Source organism: Panthera onca, chromosome D3 (assembly GCF_046562875.1).
Source record: "Panthera onca isolate mPanOnc1 chromosome D3, mPanOnc1 haplotype 2, whole genome shotgun sequence".
Taxonomy (NCBI): Eukaryota; Metazoa; Chordata; class Mammalia; order Carnivora; family Felidae; genus Panthera; species Panthera onca.
In genome coordinates, this window is record NC_138350.1 from 13,411,498 (window position 1) to 13,433,634 (window position 22,137).

The 22,137-nt window shown below is 49.0% G+C and overlaps 1 protein-coding gene across 2 annotated transcripts; it reads right to left on the reverse strand.

Moving 5' to 3' along the window:
• Positions 1-43: 43 nt before the first annotated feature.
• On the reverse strand, positions 44-21,365 carry WSB2 (WD repeat and SOCS box containing 2). 2 transcript variants are annotated; one of them, XM_060612413.3, is made up of 9 exons: positions 21,045-21,365; positions 14,983-15,151; positions 7,859-8,103; positions 7,569-7,700; positions 4,202-4,302; positions 2,840-3,012; positions 1,980-2,090; positions 1,749-1,856; positions 44-1,071 (listed from the first exon to the last, which is right to left on the reverse strand). In XM_060612413.3, the coding sequence occupies exons 1-9, from the start codon at positions 21,055-21,057 to the stop codon at positions 909-911; spliced, it is 1,215 nt and encodes a 404-aa protein (XP_060468396.1). In that variant the 5' UTR covers positions 21,058-21,365; the 3' UTR covers positions 44-908. The 2 variants fall into 2 exon arrangements, with proteins under 2 accessions (XP_060468396.1, XP_060468395.1); XM_060612412.3 differs by lacking the exon at positions 21,045-21,365 and having other exon boundaries at positions 14,983-15,185.
• Positions 21,366-22,137: the final 772 nt, after the last annotated feature.

Consider the following 22,137-nt stretch of genomic DNA (forward strand, 5'->3'; position numbering starts at 1 on the left):
ACCAATTCTCTACACAATCAAGAAGAGACATCTTCACAACTGGTCGGCTTAACAACTATGGTTTTTAGATACCGTGGAGGGAAACACAGTTGTACCTTAACATCTGCTGAGAAAATACAAATAAATATGCTACAAATGGCAAACACCTGCAACGCGGTGGCCATCTGAACAGTCATGCAGTTTAGGGGGACATCTGTGTGGGACCGGACATACACATCTGTCATCGCCTGCACATGCACACCACTGTTTATTAAAAAAAAAAAAAAAAAAAAAAAAAAGCCATTTATAGTGTATCAGTCGGGAGCACGGCCTCTGAGTCAGCTGCAATTTAGTCAATACCTCACGGCACACGGCTCCGTGAAAACTTTGTCCTGCCGGTCAGAGGGGAGCCAGAGGAAGGATGGCACCTGCCAATATCAAAGCCACTCTGACACAGCAGGAGAGAACTTCAGAACAGTGTCACCACTGTGTGTGAAACACGACAACGCTTAAGTACGGGGCAGAAGCCACGCTTGCCAGTCGAGGGACCCAACTCCGCCCCGACACAGAGGCTCCTGAGGCCTGCTGACCCTTCTTACCGAATCAACATGAGTAACTGCGCTTGAATCAAAACCATGACTTTAAAAGGTGTTGGGCACTGCCGTCTGTAAGCGGACTCAGGATTTAAGGGAAGGCTCAGCTGTCGCGGAGCCGGAGTCCCCCTCTGTGACTGACCTCCCCATGTCACGGAGAAAATCCCTGGTGACTAGTCCACTGGTATCTGGTTTCGCTACATTCTGTTCACAGTCCCAAAAAGAAATGATCTTCGGAGCCAAGACCTGACGACTGGCCCCTGGTTCCAGCTGCTCCCCTGCCAGGGAGGTTTATCCTGCTACCAAGAAAACAAGTATAAGACTATGGGGCGTGGCTTAAAAAGTCCTGTATGTGAGGAACTCTTTCATTTTCTTGGGGATCGGCAGTGCTAGCACTTGGTAGGTGGTTAGGAAACTTCGAAGGGCTTTCCGGCATAAGTGCTTCAGTGAGGACAGGACCCTCGGAGCTGTCCAGAACTGGACGTGGCCATCTCTTGTCCTGAAACAAAACAGAGACGGACGCTTTAAGGCCGACCTCAGAAATACATGTTTTCACTGTGACGGGTATTCACGTTCCTCCTCTGACTTGCATCGGCAGGAGACACCCAGAGAGTGAACTGCAACGCTTAAGTGCAACCCTGATGGTTGGAATCGATGTGAAGGCTGTAATGCTGAATAATTAAGGCTGCGGGGAGGATGAGAGGAACTCAAGACACCTTTGGTACCAAAGGTGGGCTACCAAAGGGGTACCTTTGGTACCAAAGGTGGGGTACCAAAGGGCTATCTGGGAGCACAGCCCTTCTGGATCACACCGTGAGTTCAAATGTAACGGAGGGAAGAGCGCCACCTCCTGAATTATGGACGTTCCCTGTAAGGTGGTCTCTGCCCTAAATGGTTTCCCATATAAATTTCTGCATCGTCTCAATTTCTGCTTCCTTGTGAACTTGGCCCATTAAGTGGCATGAATCACAGCTCTTTAATTACATTTAGATTGAACATTAAGAGTAAATGATAACCTGTATTGGCAGAATAGAATATTAGAATTTTGTGTCCTCTTGGATTTCTTTAAAGGCTTCACCGTAGGCAAGAAAATTCTAGAGGCTTTCTTCCCTTAAAAAGCTGCATAGTACACTCAGCAGAAACTGCTACCCATCTGTTCAGCTATCAGATACATACCCTGTGGCAATAACTCCACCATGTGGAAAAAATGTGCAGCAAAGACCATTGGTCATAGGAGCAAATGCGATTGGAGTTTTCAGTTCCAGGGCCCAGATCCTGAGGAGTCTGGACGGAGAGAGAAAAGACACGTTTGCGCATCAGCAGACCTGAGGCCAGGCCAGAAGGTAATGCTACAATTACTTGCGGGGACTTGCTCCGAGGCCCCGTACAGAGGTGTCTCTTCGTTACCTGTCATCCGCCACCGTGGCGAGGTACAAGCCTTCGGGAGAGAAGCACACGGACCTCAGGGAGCTAATGTGGACATCGCTGTCGTCCATGGGGGGGTCAAGCTGGGTGTGGCTGAGGAGAAAGGAACAGGATGACAGGCCTGGAGTGATGGGCCGCTCTCCACCCTTCATCTTCTTTCCCAGGCAGGAGGCCAAAATGGTGCGACTAGGAAAGGCTCAAGACCCGTCTCGTACCCCATCTGGAAAACCTCAGGATAAGCAGACTGGGGGGAAAAAGCGCCTTTCCTAAGGCTCCAGGTGTCTCGTGGAAGGGGCTGAAGGGTTAGTCGCGCTCCCTGGGCTGATTTCCTTATGCAAAGTAGGTCAGCCCTCACTTTAATACCACAGTACAAACTGAAAGCCTTTTTTAGGTTAAGATACATGATAATTATAGGACTGCCTATTATTTGCTTCAGAAAACAACAGAGACAAAGAGAAAAAGACCAAGTTTGTGAGAACATGAAAATTCATTTTGGAAATACCAGTTTCAGTAAGAAGACTGTTCTGAATTTGCTACTACAGTTATTAGTAAATGGAAAGAAAGAGTCATTTTGAGGTTTCGTTAACGCTGAATCCAGAGTACACACCGCCTCCTGTATCAGGAGCCCTGAAGCCCTCGGGTCTAATTTGAGAATGTAACTGATGGCGAGGTGCCCCTGCAAGCCAACGCCTGGGAAACACCGAGCCCACTGTGCCTTTTACCCAGACTGTCCCCTCCCATGCCCTGGACTCTGCGAGGGACGTGCCTAACCCAAGGCAGCTTTCTCATCAGTCACCCCCCCCCCCGCCCAAGAAAGTCCTAAGCAGGGAGTCCGTCCTTACTGGAGTGACCTCAGCCTCTCGCCAGTATAGGGGTCCCACATGATCACGTTGGTATCGTAAGAAGCCGTGACGAGCAAGGCGGAGTCAGGTGAGAAGTCACAAGAGACAACACTGCTTTGGTGGCCCTCTAGCTTCCGGATTAACGTGTAGGACCGCATGCTCCACAGAAAGACCTGTGGAAAGGAACAGGTGCCTGGTCAGGGGTGGCAGCAAACTGCTTAGAATGTGAACGGTGAGCGGGCGACACAGCGATGCCCACGTCAGGCCCCGTGGCCAGGTGAAGCCAAGCTCTCCACTCCCGCTTTGTACAGCTCTTCCAGAACGCATCATAAAGGTCTAAGTAAAGAAACAGGTCTGAATTCTGGAGGCACTCAACCAACGTACACGTTCGAGGAGCTTACTGTAAGGGAGAATAAACCCAGCCAAGCTCAGGAAGACCACCAGCTAAATGTTCTCTGAGTTCTGCTTCTGAACCCTGTCTGCAAGATCACAGTATATGCTAATGCAGACCTAAGCCAAGAATTATCTTGTCCTTTCACTTAAAACCAAACAGCAGGGTCCGAGGTGAACACCAGGGCTCCCAACAAAGCGATCGTACCCTGTCGAGCCATTTTACACCACGAGTTCACAGAATGGTGGAAATCTGCCCCACGATCGTGCGTACGTCTGACACAGTTCATCACTTTAAACCTTTAATCGTTAAAAACGGGATTTTATTCTCTTCCCTTTAAGAAAACTCGGTTTCACGTAGTTCCAAACCCCAAACGAATGGTTAACCAACCACCTGGGCTGTACCATATAGTGAACTCTTAACCTTTGGTTGATCATAGCAAATAGCTCAATACAGAGCTAAACTTCAAACAAACCGTTCCCAAACTGTTCTTGGGTTTCTAATACTTTCTGAAATAACGGACAGGATTTCAGGACAAAGTTCCACACGTAACTGTCCATTCTGATTTGAAATGGCATTCCCAATTCTGTAGATTCAAGTTAAATGGTTCAAAGGAAATTAGACCCATACATGGGCTGCAACTTTTAAATTCTTAAGACTCTGGGGAGGGGAAAGAAATTTAAAAAGCACACCTTTACCATTTTGTGAAGGCAGACAGCCCTCATCCAGTGGTGAGAGCAACCACCCACTTCAAACATCTCCTCTCTTCTGGTTTGTGTCAAAGTGCGTATCAGAAGAGAGGTGTGCAAGAGGAGGTCACGGCCCACAAGCACGCCTTCTGTCGGGGGTGGTCTGCACATGAATCTTGAGGCACTGGGCCTACTTTCCCTCTCACGCGAGGCCCATTCAGACCTCCAGGTCTCGCAGAACTCAGGCGGCAGAGAAAATGGTACCCAACGTTTGAGACTTACCGACTTCTCTCCAGCTGCAGAGCACAGCATGCTGCAGTCCGGGGAGACAGAGCAGCAGTAAACCCACTGCAGGTGGCCCGATAACACCTGGATCTGTTTACCTGGCACAGAAAAGGAGCGAATGGTGAGCCAGTTCCCGAAACCACAAAGTCAGAAGACCGGAGAGCTGGTGGTCACCCACCTGCCCAGTACACCCATCTGGTTCTCTGTCAGCTGAGCCCGAAGGCCCACTTTTTTCACGCAGAGGAAGAAGACAGGATTTGTCATTAAACGCTGAAATCGATTCATACGATATTCTGATCCCCGAGGAAATCACTACTTTCTGTTTCACCAAAACCCACCAGATCAATGGGGGAAAGGCTATACATAGATCAGATCTGACAGATCCCTTTGACATGAGAGAACGTTCTTTTTAGGTCCCTCAACCACCTCTAGAACTTTGAAGCATTCTCCCAAATTTGAGACTGTCTTATCTGTACTTCTGTCATTTACACTCTGTAATGGCTTCCCCCTCTCCTGCTCTCTCACCCTCCCCAGAGTGTCTGGATGAGCAACGGTGCAGAGTAATGAGGGCCACGTGCTCTGCTGTCAGGCGAACTTGGGTCTGAACCCTGACTCCACGGTTTCCTCAGCACATAAGGGCCACTTACATAACCTCTCCAGTTCTGTTTTGGGGAAAAACTAAAATGTCCATCCATAAGCATAAGAGAATGGGTAAATATATGGAATACATCTACCCCGTTAATTCAGATGGCATTAGGGACCTAGAATTTCCACGGAAGGGGCGCCTGGGTGGCTCAGTCAGTTGAGCGTCTGAGCGTCTGACTTCGGCTCAGGTCACATGATCTTGCGGTTCATGAATTCGAGCCCCATGTCGGGCTCCGTGCTGGCAGCTCAGGGCCTGAAGCCTGCTTCGGATTCTGTGTGTCCCTCTCCCTCTACCCCTCCCCTGCTCACGCTCTGTTTCTCTCTCAAAGACAAATAAACATTAAGAAAAAAAATTAGAATTTCCATGGAGTACTATTTGCAGAAAATATGCGAATAACATGAATCTTTTTGTGGAACGATGACTCCCAAATCCATAACTGACCCCTGATTCCAAGCAGGAATATGCAAGTAAGTATACAGGGGAATGCGGAAGGCTGCGAGCATGGGCCAGGAGGTTGCCGGGGGAATACAGGGAAGGATGCAATGGGAGGGGAGGATGAGATGGGGAAAGAGACGGGGTAGGAGGAGGTACCAAGACAAACTCGGGTTTGAAAGGGGAAAAAGGGGGGAAAAAGTTTACACGAACACAGAGAGTCATGCATTGAAGAGTTTACATATATGTATGTGGGTCCATATAATTTTTTTTTTTTTTAGGTAAGTCATGGTTTCTTCAGCTATCATATCAGAGCAGCACCTATCCCCAGGGTGGCTGTGAGTGTTGAACAAATTCAGGCAGAAGGGTAGGGCCAGGCCCAGGACCTGGGAACACGACTTCATCCCCTCCCCTCCTGGGAATGCCCTAGTGCACTGGCCTGCTCCCAGTCCCCTTCAGCTAGTCCTGCCTTCCCAACCACTGAAAGGTTTTATTATTTAAAAGAAATTTTTTTTCTAATTTTTTTATTTTTGAGAGAGAGAGAGACAGAATATGAGCAGGGGAGGGGCAGAGAAAGAGACGGAGACACATAATCCGAAGCAGGCTCCAGGCTCTGAGCACAGAGCCCGAGGCGGGGCTCGAACTCACAAACCGCGAGATCATGACCTGAACCGAAGTCGGATGCTCAACCCACAAAGCCACCCAGGAGCCCCTAACCACCGAAAGACTTTCAAGTCGCTTCAAGAACCTTCCTTACATGGTGGCAACAAGCTGCCTCAGGATGCATTAAAAATGGCGCCACCTTGGAGGAAGAAGCCTTCCCAGGCAGCAGACCTATCTTATGACTTCACGTGCCACAGCCAAGGGCAGAAACTGCCAGAGTTCTCTTGGTGACCAGATGCCCCTGGATAAGGACACCACAAGCACCTCCTTGGCTGTTTGACAAGTCAGTGGGCTCGTTTCTTTTCTTTAATGTTTTTATTTATTTTTGACAGAGAGAGAGAGACAGAGCATGAGCAGGGGAGGGGCAAAGAGAGAGGGAGACACAGAATCTGAAACAAGCTCCGCGGGGCTCGAACTCACAGACCGCGAGATCATGACCTGAGCTGAAGTCGGACGCTCAACAGACTGAGCCACCGAGGCGCCCCCAGCAGGCTTGTTTCTAAGAGGGCAGGAGTAGCTCATGGTTGTGGGGAGCTGGCCCCATCACGGCTGAGGCAGGAATACCGGTCCCTCTGCGTTATCAGGGATGAACGCCCTCTTCATCAACTGTCCACGTCGCCATTTCCTCCCTCCAGCCCCTGACTCCCTGCCCACGTGGGGAAGAAGTGGCCTGGAGATAAATTCCCCTTCCCTATGTCACCTTTCCAGTTAAAGCTCAATACTGGAGATGTATGGAATTCTTTGCTGGCCACCCCTGTATGCGGTTCTGCTCACAGCAAAATTCCACGAAAGTTGACCCTCTCAAGTCTAAGAGATTTCTTCTAGGCAAAGATTCCGCTTCACAGAGAAACATGATTTCTGACAGGAAGTATCCCACACGGAGGACTTCTAGATCTGTGGTTCCTAACCTGGGGAGACTCTGCCCTTCACATGGACAGGGCGTGGTGTCTGGACACATTTTGGTTGTCAGAACAAGAAAAGGTGCACCTGGTATCTAATGGGCAGGGGTCAGGGGTGCTGCTCAACTCCCAGAACGCACGGGACGGCCTGGAACAAAGAATTATCATGCACAGGGGCGCCTGGGTGGCTAAGTCAGTTAAGCGTCCAACTTAGGCTCAGGTCCCGATCTCGCAGTTCATGGGTTCGAGCCCTAAGTCAGGCTCTGTGCTGACCGCTCAGAGCCTGGAGCCTGCAGCCTGCTTTGGATTCTGTGTCTCCCTCTCTCTCTTCCTCTCTGCCCCTCTCCTGCTTGTGCGCTCTCTCTCTCTCTCTCTCTCTCAAAAATAAACATTAAAAAAAAAACAAAAACGAAAGAATTACTGTGCCCAAAATGTCAACGATGCCGTGGTTGAGAAAACCTATGCTCTATCATGTATTTTCAATAGGGGTGGAGTCTTACTTTTTTTATGTGCACAGATACGCACTCAGTGCCTAAGTAAATGGTATATTCTCAATACTAGTATCTCATGGGGATGAGGAAGGTTAGGAAAAAATGTCTTAAAAGACCCCTTAGGAAAACTGGTTGTGAAACACTGTTCTAGATAAAGGTGACATGGGTCACGTGGAGAAAGGGGCAAATATGGTTATCTGCGGAGCCGCTCGGTGGTGCCATCACCTCCATACCATGTCTGTTCAGGTCCCAGATGCGAAGAGTCTTATCCCGAGATGCTGACACCAAAATCAAACTGCCGCTGGGCGTGAAGCTTAGATCTCTCACAACATCTTGGTGGCCGGAAAGATTCAAAAGCAGGAGCCCTGGCGTGGGAGCAGGAGCAGTCGGTCAGTGGGAAGGAGGAGGCACCCGGTCTGCTGGTCACAGCCACACCCCTCGGCCGGCTGGGGGCCTGGCGGCCCCCGTGATACCTGATGAGAACATGCACACCCAGACCCTGTCGCGGGCAGAAATGACCTACCTGTCTGCACCTCCCAAATCTTGATCTGCCCATCATTGAGTCCTGTAGCGAGGATCAGGCAAGAGATGTCTGGCACCTGGGGATGGTGGCGTGCCCAGAGCTTCCTGCTGGGTGGAGAAGGCCACGGGCTGAAGGCCAAACCCCAGACAATCTGCCCACAGTCCAGAGTCTTCTCCTTTGGGCTGCCTCGCCCTTTTGTGTCATTTTTGCTGCTCCGGCTTTTGGCTTCAAACCCTTTAGGGATGCTGGAGGAAGCAGAGATCCCTTCATGAGTCTAAAATTGTCACCAAGGCAACCAACCAACTTCTCATTTTAGGGTATCTGAGACATTAAAGTTCTAGAAACAAATTGGCCTTCCGTGAATTCTGGCATGACTTTTCATTTCTTTTTAGAATCCATGTAACAGAGACTTCATGAGCCTTGGTTCATCCCATTTGTGATAGCCCTGCAGCGGGGTGACCCGCCTTGTGGGATAACTAGATCACAGAAGCCCCAGGGAGCCATACGCTTCCTCAGAAAGTTCTCTCGGGTTTCGTGCACGGAAGGAAAGATGCACTCAGTGTTTCCCATGAGGAAGAAGGCATGCCGTAGCTTTGGAACTAGGACAGATCTTAGAACTTGAAATACCCATCTGCTACTCCCCTGCCTGATGAGCCCCTTTATCTCGAGCTTAGAAAGCCCCAAGGAGCGGGAAAATAAACCCTCTTCCGGCCAACACAGTTTGCTTGGTACACGCTGATTTCCACCTTCACTCGCTTTGTGTTCCAACCAATCAGTGAGGCTCTTTCACTTACCTCTCTGACGGTATGTCCAGCACAGGAACCGACCAGTGAGGTGATCAAGGAGAGAAAGAGCCCACCGAATTGTGCAGAAGTGCACTGACCTCAAAGATCCCGTGGCTGGACCCCCCGCTTTTACCTTCTACTTGACGGTAAAACACAGGCCCAGATGAGTCACAGAAGACGCAGGCCCCGCCCACCATTCCCCCCAGTAGACACCACCTCACGGGCTTGAGAAGTTGGACAGCTCCGGGGGTTCAGCCCCCAACATCAAAGTTTCCCATCTGCAGTATACTTTATCAGTGCAAGTGTTAAGTCCTACCTTTCTGGGTGGCCCTGACCATACTCCGGGCATACCAAACTGGGGGAAATGGAGATGAGGAAGCCGGAACTCCATTCCATGAAAAATCCCATACTCAGCGTGTACATAACAGGACGTCTTTATGTATTAGATTTGTTCCCCCAAAGCTGTAAGTAAATCATATTTTTGCCAAGTGTGTGGCTGAAATCTATTACAAAATTTTCACTAAGCTCACCTGTAAAATTAGAAGGGAGGGGATGGAATTGAGGCAAACATAGGCTCCTCCAGCTCTAAAACTCTATTAGCTGAAATCAGAGGTTGGCAAACTATGCCCAGGCCAGCAATCTGTTTTCAGAGACGAAGTTTTATCGGAAACCACCACATTCATTCCTTCACATACCATCAATGGCTGCCTTCCGCTGTTAACGGCAGAGCTGAGTAGTCTCGACGGACCGTATGGCCCCCAAAGCCAAAAATATTTAACATCTGCACCTTCACAGTAAAAGTCTGCTGACCCCAGGTCTCAATGGCCAATGCAGTTTGAAAACCTGTCGTCCTGACAAACATCTGAATATGATAATGTCTTTTCGACTGACCCTGCTCAACCCACACGCTTTGTAGACCTGTCTGGCCCAGGCACAGGGGCCTGAGTCTGCCATCCAGGGAAGAAGCACAGAAAAGGCAAGACGCAGGGAAAGCTTTATAGGACACCCGGGAACCACCGAAGTTCCATTTGTTTTATTTTTTTATAGAATCCTAACTTTTGCCTTTGAATTAAGGAATAATCTGTAGTAGCTATTTTATTCCAAAGGAATTAAGGCATATCTGCACATTTTTAAAAAAATGTTTATTTTTTGAGAGAGAGGAAAACAGAGTGTGAACAGGAGAGGGTCAGAGAGAGAGGGAGACATAGAATCCAAAGCGGGATCCAGGGCTCAAACTCAGGACCATGAGATCATGACCTGAGCCGAAGTCGGACACTTAACTGACTGAGCCACCCAGGCGCCCCAAGGCATAGCTGCAGATTAATTTATTTAAGTATCATAAATTTACTTTCTCTCTTTTTTTTTTTAATGTACTTTCTCTAGAAAGAGATACTGGGGCGCCTGGATGGCTCAGTTGGTTAAGCGTCCGACTTGGCTCAGGTCATGATCTCGCAGTTTGTGTGTTCGAGCCCCACCTCAGGCTTTGTGCTGGCAGCTCGGAGCCTGGAGCTTGCTTCAGATTCTGTGTCTCCTCCTCTCTCTGCCTCTCCCATGCTCATGCTCTGTCTCTCTCTGTCTCTCAATAATAAATAAAACGTTAAAAAAAATTTTTTTACATTAAAAAAAGAATGAGGATAGATTTTCCACGTAAAGGAGCTTGGGACAGGGTCTTCTGTGGAGAACAGGAAGGAACACAGTGGTGTTGAGAGGTGTGATCGGTGCACACTGAGGGCGGGGGGCCGCACAGTGGAGAGCAAGCACCCTCCTGTGCTTCCCTGTCAGTGCCTGGCCGCGTTGTCGGACTCTCATCCCACTATCCTCCCACTACCGTGAGGATCCACTGGAATTGTGTAAGCAGCTACGGGACCTAATCAGACCTGTGTTTCAGAAGAATGGAGGAGGAGAGCTGAAGACAGGGAGAGACCATTCATCTGCCAGACCTGTTCTAGAGTCCCGTGGTACAGCAGGGAACCATGCCCTCAAGGACCTGACATTTTAGTTGAGAGAGAATGAAAAAAAAATTATATATATACACATGTATGTATGTATATATATGTGTGTGTGCGCATATATATGTATACATACATACATACACACACGCACACATACGGCATATGTCAGATTTTGAGAGGTACAAGAGAAAAAGGCCAGGATAGAAGAATGAATTGCTGAGTAAATAAAAGGGGGCTTAATCCTGGGTATGGGCAGACGCTAAAGTCAGGAGCAAGGAGGAAGTATCCTCAGGGATGGGGGAGACAGGAAACAGAGCTAAGAAGTCCTAAACTGGGCCTGGCTTAGAGCTTTATCATTCAAAAAAAATTTTTTTAAGAGAGCACGTGCACATGGGTGAGTGGCAGAGGGAGGGAGGGAATCTTTTTTTTTTTTTTTTTTTTAATTTTTTTTTTCAACGTTTTTTATTTATTTTTGGGACAGAGAGAGACAGAGCATGAACGGGGAGGGGCAGAGAGAGAGGGAGACACAGAATCGGAAACAGGCTCCAGGCTCCGAGCCATCAGCCCAGAGCCCGACGCGGGGCTTGAACTCACGGACCGCGAGATCGTGACCTGGCTGAAGTCGGACGCTTAACCGACTGCACCACCCAGGCGCCCCAGAGGGAGGGAATCTTAAGCAGGCTCCATGGTCAGCACTGAGATCGACACGGGGCAATATCCTACAACCCTTGGCTCATGACCTGAGCTGAAATTAAGAGTTGGACACTCGGGGTGCCTGGGTGGCTTAGTCGGCTGCGCGACCAACTTTGGCCCAGGTCATGATCTCACAGTTCCTGAGTTTGAGCCCCACGTCAGGCTCTGTGCTGACAGCTCAGAGCCTGGAGCCTGCTTTGGATTCTGTGTCTCCTCCTCTCTCTGCCTCTCCCATGCTCATGCTCTGTCTCTCTCTGTCTCTTAATAATAAATAAAATGTTAGGGTACCTGGGTGGCTCAGTCGGTTAAGCGGCCGACTTCGGCTCAGGTCATGATCTCGCGTTCCGTGAGTTTGAGCCCCGCGTCAGGCTCTGTGCTGACAGCTCAGAACCTGGAGCCTGTTTCAGATTCTGTGTCTCCCTCTCTCTGACCCTCCCCCGTTCATGCTCTGTCTCTCTCTGTCTCAAAAATAAATAAACGTTAAAAAAAAATTTTTTTTTAAAATAATAAATAAAATGTTTAAAAAAAAATTTAGAAAGAGATACTAAGACCTCTATCATGGGGTCACAAAATCTGGGGCAGAACTAGAACTTAAGTCTTGGGTATCCAAGCCTACTACTCGACAGATCCCCTGGACTTTGGAGTTTGCCACTGAATCAACTCCCTTGAGTTACATCGGGGGGTGGGGTGGGGGGGGGTGGGGGGGGTTGGAGGTGGTGCATGCATAGGGAGGGGATGGCTAGCGGCAAGGGAGGGTCATAGGGGGAATTTAACTTCACTGTAATTTAAGCTTCTAAAAACTTTATTTCTAAAATTATTAAAATACAATTCTCTGGTTAGTATCGATTATTTGCTCAATACCAAAGGTGCTATTAATTTTTTTTAATGTGTAACAATCCAAACAAGAATATAAAGACCTCAGAGTTCCCCTTTTAAAGGACTTTAAGAATATCAATTATTTTAAATTATAAAAATAATAGAGAACTATGGGAAAAATTTGGAAGGGAGACAAATAAAATAAAAATTACCCATAATCCTAACACCACTCTAACCAGAGTAAACATTTCAGATCAGTTTTTTTATTTACGTGTATGTACATACATTAAAAAAATTTTTTTTCTTTAACATTTATTCATTTTTGACAGAGAAAGACAGAGTTTAAGTGGGGGAGGGACAGAGAGAGGGAGAGGGAGACACGGAATCCAAAGCAAGCTCCGGCTCTGAGCTGTCAGCACAGAGCCCGACACGGGGCTCAAACTCACAAACTGCGAGATCACGACCTGAGCCGAAGCTGGCCGCTTAACCGACTGAGCCACCCAGGCACCCCCACATTTTTTAAAGACAAATTTGGGACCATATTACATATATGGTTTTATAGCTTACTTTTTTCAGTAAGCCTTCCTTATATTATTAAGCATTATCCTAAGTGACTATTCTTCACAATGTGTGATTTTTCCCTAAAACAAGTAACTTCTCATTTAACATACTAAACAATAACATTTCTCTTGTTATATTTAAAGAACAGAGACACAAAAAGGATTAATACTCCAATTTCCGTTTTCCTAAGTTCATACTAGAAGGATATATTTACCTGTGGTAATGCAGATGTTTGGATAGGAGTGATTTTTGGAAAAAGTTTCCATTTTTATGCTTTTTTAAAAAATTCTTTTTCTGACTAAATTCGTACCGGACTGGATATACAGTTGAGTCTCTTACATTTACAGTAGGAGCTCAATAAGAAAAAAGAATGGCTTTGGCATTCTCATGAAACTGATTACACAGAAGAAACTGAGTATCATGATTAAAGCAAAAAAATCTCTCATGGCTGCAAAAATACCCTATAGCAATGCCGTAAGTTCCTGCACCATCCTCTCATCACTGGATTTTAAGGGATTTCTGTTTTGTCACTACTACAGAACCAACTCCGGGACAAAAATCAGCGTACGTAAATAAAAACAGATGACCCCATATCCCAGATCCCCGGTAGCCGGAGAACAGTTTCAAGGTCCTTGATGCATCCTGCCAAACAGCCAAATGGACATCCCTCAAACCCAGCAGCGTGCAGAGGACCGTCTCAGCGAGTTCTCTTCGGCGGTGCCTGTCATCAAGGCAAGGAGCTTCAGACTCCACTTAGGAAACATTAAACGTTAAATCTAATGCGCGATGTGAAGAAACGCCTAATACGAAACAAATGAGACCCTCAAGGGCAGGGGCCTTGCTGGGTTTCTTTCAGGATTCTCAGACCCTGGCTCGGTGTGAGGCCAAAAAAGATTTCCAACAATACTGGCTGAATAAATAAAGGCAGACATGGAACTGCCCTGCCACAAATGAGAAAATGCAGACGCTGGGCCCTTTGACCAGGCGCTCACAGCATTCGGATGCTGGGACCTGTCCAACCCCACAGAAAGAAACTAGTTAACATCAGAAAAAAACCAAACACCCAATTTAAAAATGGGCAGGGGCACCTGGGTGGCTCACTCGGTTGAGCAACAGACTTCAGCTCAAGTCATGATCCCAGAGTCATGAGTTCGAGCCCCACATCGGGCTCACTGCTGTCGGCACAAAGCCGGCTTCAGATTCTCTGTCCCCCTTTGTCTGCCCCTCCCAGACTTGCACTCTCTCAAAAATAAATAAACATCTCAAAGCAAAACGGGCAAAGAATGTGTATGGACATTTCTCCAAAGAAGATTTGCGATGGATCAAGAAGCATAAGGAAAAAAAAAAAAAAAACAAAGCATAAGTAAAGGTGCTTGGCGTCAGAAGCCATCGGGAAATGCAAATCCAAACAATGAGTTGCCACTTCCTGCCCCACCAGGACAGCTATGCCACAATCAGAAAGACAGACAACAAGTGTTGTTGAGGATGGGGAAATAGCACACTGCTGGTGGGACTGCAGAATGCTACAGCCCCCTGCTCAACAGTCTGTTTCTCATGCAGCGAAACACTGAAAGCATACGTCCACGCCAAAACCTACACATAAATGTTCACAGCAGCGTCATTCCTAATAGCCAGAAAGGGAAAGCCACCTAAGTGTCTACCAATGGACAGATTATACACAAAACGTGCCGTCTCACACATTATGGAGTATTATCTGGCAATAAAAGGAAAGGAAGTAGGAATACGTGCTGTAACACGGATAACTGAAAACAAAATCCTAAATGCGAGAAAGCAGTCAGAAAAGACTACACGGTGTACAATTCAATTTATGTGAGATGTCCAGGAGAAGCAAACGTGTAAAGACAGAAAGTGGATTAGCGGCTGCTCGGCGCTGGAGAACAGAGTGAGACTGGAGGACGACAACTAAGGGATGCGAGCTCTCTCTCTCTGGGGCAAGGACAGTGGTTTTGAGATTGATAGTGGTGATGGTTGCACAACTCCGTCAATCTACTGGAAGCCACTGAACTGTACTCTTTAGATGGGCAGATTGTATGCGGGGTAAATGACAGCTCACTAAAGCTGTTAAAAAATGACAGTGCGGATAACATCATCTCCACTGGATTGATTTTCACACATACCAAACGTGAGGGGGCTCCAGAAACCCCAATGATCAATTCCTGGTTTTCAGCCACTCCCTCTCTCCTGCTCCTGGGCAGGGAGACCCACAAAGGGTAGGGAGTAATCTGGGAAAGCACTCTCAAGTTCCCCACCGTGAGGACTCCCTCGCTCCTCTGGGTCTGGGTACGACAGAACTTACAAGTGCTCCTCCAGCGGCCAGGGGATCAGCTTGACGATGCAGTGTCCTTGAGACCACGCGAACCACGAACCATCTGGGGAGAAGGCCACGCTCCAGGTTTCGCAGCTCGACTTCCAATCGAACTGGTGGGGACGCCCGGGCTTGAGCTCAGCCAGCAGCAGCGGTTCCTCTGAGACGGGAGACAGCATGCTTCAGACAAACACCCTCACTTCCCTGGGAAAGTGGGGAGCCGGGCTCCGGACCGCCCCGCTGACTCAGACCCAGGAAAGCCTCGGTCTCCCCAAGGCAATGGGTGATATTCTGGATTCCGGGAGGGAGTTGTCATTTAAATGACCTGCGGCAATAGCAGTAGCCACAGGCCACATTCCAGTGCGGTTACTCAGTTCTGGCACTGGCCACCGCTGGTTAACCGTGACTCACAGTAACCTTTGTGCCAGTGAACCCAGTGAATGGAGGCCTCGTTTTCCTATGAATGCTCGAAGAGGAAGAAAGAGGAGAGACGGACCAGGCTGGACCACGCTAGCTAGACAGTGCAGATCAGGAGGCCTTCAAATGTATTTAAAGTCTCCTTAAAAGAACCTGCCACTGGGAAGCAGATGAAAGAAGGAATATCCGACACGAGAAGGTTCCCTCTCGTTCACCGGCATCCTCCCATCCTCCCCATCGCAGAGGCTAAAATGTTCAGCGCTTGCCCAGCTTCCTGCCGCTCAGACCTCTTGATCTGGCCTTCCACTTCCATCTCCGGTCTGTTCTGGTTTTAAACCTTCATCCCATCTTGCCCAGATCTTTTTTACAAGACTCTCCTGATTTTCCTCCCCGCCCCAGGGAACTCCGCTAAAGCTGAAACACACATCACATCAGGACATTTCTCTCAAACACATTCCAGGCTCCCACCTGTGTACACAGAACAGCAGTGGAGCCTGGGCCTTGAACCCCAGACCACCGGCCCCGCCTCCTTTCCATGACCTCTGGCCACACGAGTCTCACCTGGCCAGGCCCCACACAGCTCACTGGTATGCACGCACACCTGAGCTTCTGAGAATCCCTAGCACACATCCCTATCTCTATGAGCTCTACTAAAGCGGAAGTGAGTCCCACCCTGCTGACTTCATTCTCTCCTATAGTTTACTAATTTCCTTCTGGTCCACCCGCCACCAGGATTTAAGCGCCCTTGTTCAAACACCAAAAGGAGTTCATTTTCATTTCTCTCAGGGCCCCAGCACAGTGCCTTGTGAACAGCACGTGCTGCGCTGGTGTTTCTTCCTCCACCTGAAGGGCATTTCCTAGTTCAAGCCTCTACTCCAGAGGAAGGTTCTCAATGGAAGCTCGTAAGCTAAAGGCATTCAGAATTGATTTTCTGACTACTAATTATGATTATGATATATACTAATATAAAAACTGGCTTCCACTCCGAATGAGGTCATTTCCTGATGTCTATGTTCCACTTCACTAGTTTCAAGACCTTGACCCTTTTTATACCTGTTACCAGATACTGATTTAAACCGCCCCTATTTCATATATTTTAGGAGACATCTTTATAGGTCTTTTCACATATATGACCACTGAAATCAGGATATATCCTACAAACGGTGAATTTTTATAGCTAAATAGGCAGCATTTTTTCTCAGTGATACATATGAACCTTGGTATCTTGTGTTCAATGAAACGGGTGGTAAACATGTATACATAGAGAGATGCATGTCTGTATACATAGAATATCTCCTGGTATATGCATTATAGATGTGGGTATGATCTTGTGTTATAAAATAAATGTGCTGCTGAAGATTCTCTCTTTAAATAGCATTTTAATCCTATCAAGCCTTTGGTGGCTTTGCTATTTAAAGAAAATTTAAGAAGTTTCCTTTGCAAAGAGAATAGTCATTTCCTGAGGTTCTATGTATAAATCTAGGTTTTAATACATTGGGTCTGTCTAAACTGTTATTTGTATAGGTAATTCCTCCTAGAAATCTGTACGTGAGATCTTTTCATCTACACAAGCACTGGTCTACGGGAGCATATTCCTTTGGATGGGACTATCTGCATGGTAAGAAGTTACTTTATATTTTAAATCCGAAACCGGTCTCTCAGTGTTACCCAGCCACCCCCTGTGGTGTTGTCTTCATTCTCGTTATTCCTGGATATTTTCTTGTGGTGGCCTGGCCCTAATCTCTGTCAATGCCCCCTTCCCGTAATCCAGTGGTTCTCCACGGACTTTGCCCCCTGGGGACACGTGGCGCTGTCTGGAGACATTTTGGCCGTCGTGATTGGGGGTGGTGCTACCGGTATCTAATGAACAGAAGCCGCGGAGGCTGCCAAGCATCCTCCGGTGCACAAGACAGCCCCACAACTAAGGACTATCTCGCTGAAAACGTCGGGAGAGCGAAGGGGGAGCAACTTGGATGTCATCGACTGATGCGGAGGCACATTCTTTCCTGTTAGACGGAAACGTCTCTATCCCACCCTGAGAATATTCACACTTGGGTCACTTCTCCCACAACCTGCACTGTGGAGGCTTTGCACAACATAAAAAGGGGTCCCCCTTGACTCCTTTTCTTTCCTTCCCAAACCAAATCCATTAACTAGTTTTATCAGGGCTGTTTCCAAAACACTTGGCAAACCTAACTTCTCTATCTCCATGGCTACTATTCTAATCTATGCAAACCATTTCATCAACATCACCTCTCACCGAGCAGTCTTCCAACTGCTCTCCTAGCTTCCACTCTGGCCCCCGCCATCCATTCTCCTCACTTCCTAGAGTGATCAGTTTCAGCCACTCTTAAAAATTCAAACTCCTTACTGTGCCCTTGAAGTCCTACATAACCTGGCCCCTTGCCTTCAACCCCACCTGGGCTTATGACTCTCCTCTCCCTGCCCCTGACTCCAGCCTTCACTCACCCCTTCACAGTGCCCAATTAGTTCCGAACTCAGGGCCTTTGCACCAGCTGGTCTCTTCGCCTGGAATGCCCTTCCATGACTGGCCCTTCTCTTCATTCAGTCTTGGCTCAAATAACAACTCCTTAGAGTGCTCTTCTCTGCCCCAAGTCAATCTCCTTCACAACTCCTCAACATCATGTTCTTTATAGCACAATCACCACGATGAGGAGTATCTGTCTCCCCTCAACCAGGACACCAACTCCATGCTAAAAGGGACCTTGTATGTTTCTCTTCAGTGCGTAGCGGAGTTCCTGGCAGAGAGCAGGCAGTCAGTCAGTATTTGCTGAAAAAAATATATGTGGTATACCTCTTTAAATATAAACAAGATGAAGCCCCTTAAAGTATTATGACGCTTATGCCAAACATTTCATACGAAATGCTTCTTAAACATGAGCCATACCCAGATTTCACACTCTATTTCCGTGATATGGAGATTTAATCTCCTGCTATTTCAGGCTCAGGAATCCAGGAGCCAAAAGAAGAAAAGAACTCACTGACTCCTATCTCTTCGTTTCTAGAGTTAAAGAAATTCTGAAGGGGAGTCTGAACCCAAACTAAACTTGGCTGCTGGGGGGAAAAAGCCACAATTAGTGCAGAACTTAAAAAGCAAAACAAAACAAAAAGACCCCCACAAAAACAAAAAACAGAGCCGAGAGGATCCAGCTCTCATCCGGGATTGCACCTGCCGTGGCCCTTCTTAGTGAAAAGGCCCACGGATCAGGGTTTTTGTACATCCCATCATTGGGATGTACTTGGACAAACAGACTGAATGGAAAGATACTTATTATGGGCTGCTTCTGTGCAAGGAGATTCACCTGAGCACAGACAAGAAAGCTAGGACTCCAGCCAGCGGGAAGCTTGCTGGTTTGTCCAGCCTTGCGATCTTGACATTAGCTGTTCCCTGGGCCTGGAAAACAGCCTGGCAGGCCCCAGATCTTTGCCTGCTGCATCCTACCATTCAGGGGCTCAGTGTCAATGTCACATTCTGAGACCTTCCTGGTCTTACTATCGGTCAGTCTCTTTCCGTTCACCCCATTTAATTTTATGGGCACCACTCACTCGTCTTTTCTTGATTGTTTACTTGTTTTCATGTATTCACTGCCTCTCTCTTCCCCACCCACACCCCAAACTTGCCTATCTGCTCGCTATTGAGCCGTACTGTCCAATACAGTAACTACTAGCCACAGTTGACCACTGACCATCTGAAATATGCCAAGTCCGAATTAAGATGGGCTGTTAAGTATATAACATACACCAGATTTTGAACTTAGTACCAAAAAAAAACCAAAACCCTAAAATAAATCAATCATGTTGACATGATATATTTTAGATATGCTGGATTGACACATACAATTTTAAAATTGGTTTCACTTTTTTTTCACGCAGCCGGTAGAACATTCTAAATTACAGATGTGGCATTATATTTCTATCGGTCAGTGCTGGCCTAGAGAATGCCTGGCACACAGTAGATACTCAATAAATATTTGTCGAAAGAATAAGTGAATTCTAACCACTGCTCTGAAGATATCTACTGTTGTCCATTGTAATCCCATTACAATGGGCTTTATTCAGTTTCAAAAGAACATAAAACTCTCCGGCCTTTTTTTTTTAACAGTAACTTGGCAGCTCTCAACAGCTCTGCCCACACCCCAAAACACAGTCGTCAATCATCAGGAAAAACTCAGAACTGGAAACAGATTCCAGCTAAAAAGGGAGACTAACTACAGATCGCTTTCAGTTTTAAGTATAAGGAGTCAATGGAAACAACAGCGGAAGCTATAAAAAGATTCACATAAGATTCAGACAAACAGTAGGGGCCATTTAAAAAGTGGTAACACACTCACTGAAAAGAAAGCCCTTATCTGGATGGGAAGGCAGAGAGAGCTGCCTCTACACCTTTTACTGAATGCCTGACTGCGGCAAACAAAGAAATGTCATTTCCCAAATTAAAAAAAGTTACACCACCCCAGGGAATACCCTGATTTGAACCTACCCACCCACAATCCCTGGCTCCATCAAACAAGCCTGGGAAACACAAACATCAACAATCAGAATTCTCCAGACCAAGAAGAAGCGTGAACTTCGCTGGAAGAATACCAAGAGGTTCTGGAACAAATTCTGAACCCTAGGCCTTGACCCCTTCTGAGAATTTTCTCTAAAGACACTGCCTTTAAGCACGGGGGTATATATTCAAGAGTTGGAACTCCCAGAATAAACCCCAAGCCCACCCCAAATTTCTGTACAGGTGGGGTTTAAAGGCAAGGTGGGTGGAAGGGAGGAGACGGAGGGATAACCTGGAGGTTTTGCCTTCGCCGTAACAAGCACACATAACAAGCACTCCGAGATTACATGTTCATTTGGACTGACTCTCCAAGTGTATCTGATATTCTCAGACTTCCACACCGTCTTCTGATGACAGCTGTTAACAAGGGTAGAAGCATGAACCCCACCCATCAGTATTTCCTACACTTGCCCTATCAAACACGCCAGCAAGGATCAACATCCCCAGCCCCACCCCACCTCTACCAATCAGTCTCCACCGGGAGAGGCTCGCAATAGATTTTTTTAATAGGGACCCCAGACCCCATTCTTATGACTATGCAAGTTTGGGAAGCTCCCAACCACCCGCTGGGGCACGTGCTATTATTATCCCATTTTGCAGATACAAAACAGACTCGAGTTATGCGGTCCGTCCAAGAGCACACTGCTCGTAAGGGGCAGAGCGGACTCCCATCCAGACCTGCGTCACCTGGCACCTGGGCACCCACCCCCCTGGGTATCACCCTCCCCCCCAGGGCCTGGCGAACCCCCGCGTTCTCCCTGGGCGTAGGCGTCGGGCCTCGGGAACCCCCCACTGTCCTGGGGGACGGGGATCCCCGGCACGCGACGGCCCGTGCTCCTCGGGTCGCTTCGGCGGCGGGCGGGAGACCGGGTGGCGGCCGCTGACAGCGAAAGTGAAACAAAGCTGGGCGCCGGGCGCGCCCCCAGCCGCCTGCCCGCGCGGACCGCCCAGGCCCCGCGCCCCCCGCCGCGCCCCTCCCACGGCCGAGCCCGCGCCCCCGCCCGCCCCCGGGGAGAACGGCCCCGGCCCCGCCCGGCGGGAAGCCGCGCACCCCAACCCCGCTCACCTCCGGCCTCCATGGAGGACGCGTGCGGCCCCGCGGCAGGCGGCGGGCGCCTCAGCCCCCCGGGCCGCCGGCCCTCATACCGCCCCCACGCCGCCCGCCCCGGCCCCGGCCCTGGCCCCGGCCCCGCCGCCGCCGCGCCCGCCGCCGCCGCCGCCGCCGCCGCCCGGAGAGGCCATCAGCTGCTTCCCGTCACATGGCGGCGGCCGCGGGCGGGGACGCGCGGGGGGCGGGGCGACGGGAGGCGGGGCCTGGGGGAAAACTGTGGAGTGGGGGCAAGATAAAACCGAAGGGGGACCTAAAGGAAACCGGGGTGCAAGATAAAACAGAGGGGAGGGTTACGCGGCTGAGAGGAAAGCGGGGTGGGGCTCAGACAGGACAAAACGGGGGGGGCGGGGCCTGAGGGAAAGCGGGGAGGGGGGACCGGGCAGGTGAACGCTGACCGGATACAAACCGGGGGGCGGGGTTGAGGGAAAGCGGTGGGGGGGGGGGGGGGCAGGTGAGCGGAGCAGGCTAAAACCGGGGGGCAGCGGGGATGAAGAGAAGAGAGGGAGGGGTAGGAACGGAGTGGGAAGGAATGGGGCGGAAGGGAAACCGGGAGCGGAAGGAATGCGCCTGGTGACAATGGGGGGGGGAGGGCGGGGGATAGTGAAGGGGTTACAGGAGGTGTGGGTAGAAAAGGGGGTGCGGCAAGGAGATGGGGCGGGAAGAAAACCGGAGGGGGTGGGAACCAGGTGAAGAGGAAGGGGGAGCGAATGGACAGGAGACTGTCGCGTGAAAACGAGGACCTGAAGACACCGGGGATCAGGGATACTGGGGGGAAGGGAGACAAAAAGCGAAGACCTAGGACAGAATTGGGGGAGGGGGTCCGGGAACTCCCGGGCGGTTAAGAAGGTGGCAGGGAAGGAACGAGCCTGGCGAATAAAGTGGGGGCGCTGAGGCCCGGAGCTCAAAGCTTAAATGGGAGCCCAGGTAGAGGAGCTGAGCCTAGGGGGCGGGAGGAAAGCCGAGGGCCAGAGGAAGGCGTAAGCCGCAGGTTTTTAAAAATGGGAATCAAAGACAAGCCCAGTGGACAGTTGGGGCGGGGTGTGTGTGT

Coding starts and splice junctions, on each gene's coding strand:
- WSB2 (XM_060612412.3), bottom strand. CDS start 15,170: ATGCTGTCTCCCGTCTCAGAGGAACCGCTGCTGCTGGCTGAGCTCAAG. Junction 8,104..14,982: donor TGGCCGCTGGAGGAGCACTT/GTAAGTTCTGTC, acceptor TGCTTCCTCCAG/CATCCCTAAAGGGTTTGAAG. Junction 1,857..1,979: donor GCCACGGTGGCGGATGACAG/GTAACGAAGAGA, acceptor CTCTCCGTCCAG/ACTCCTCAGGATCTGGGCCC.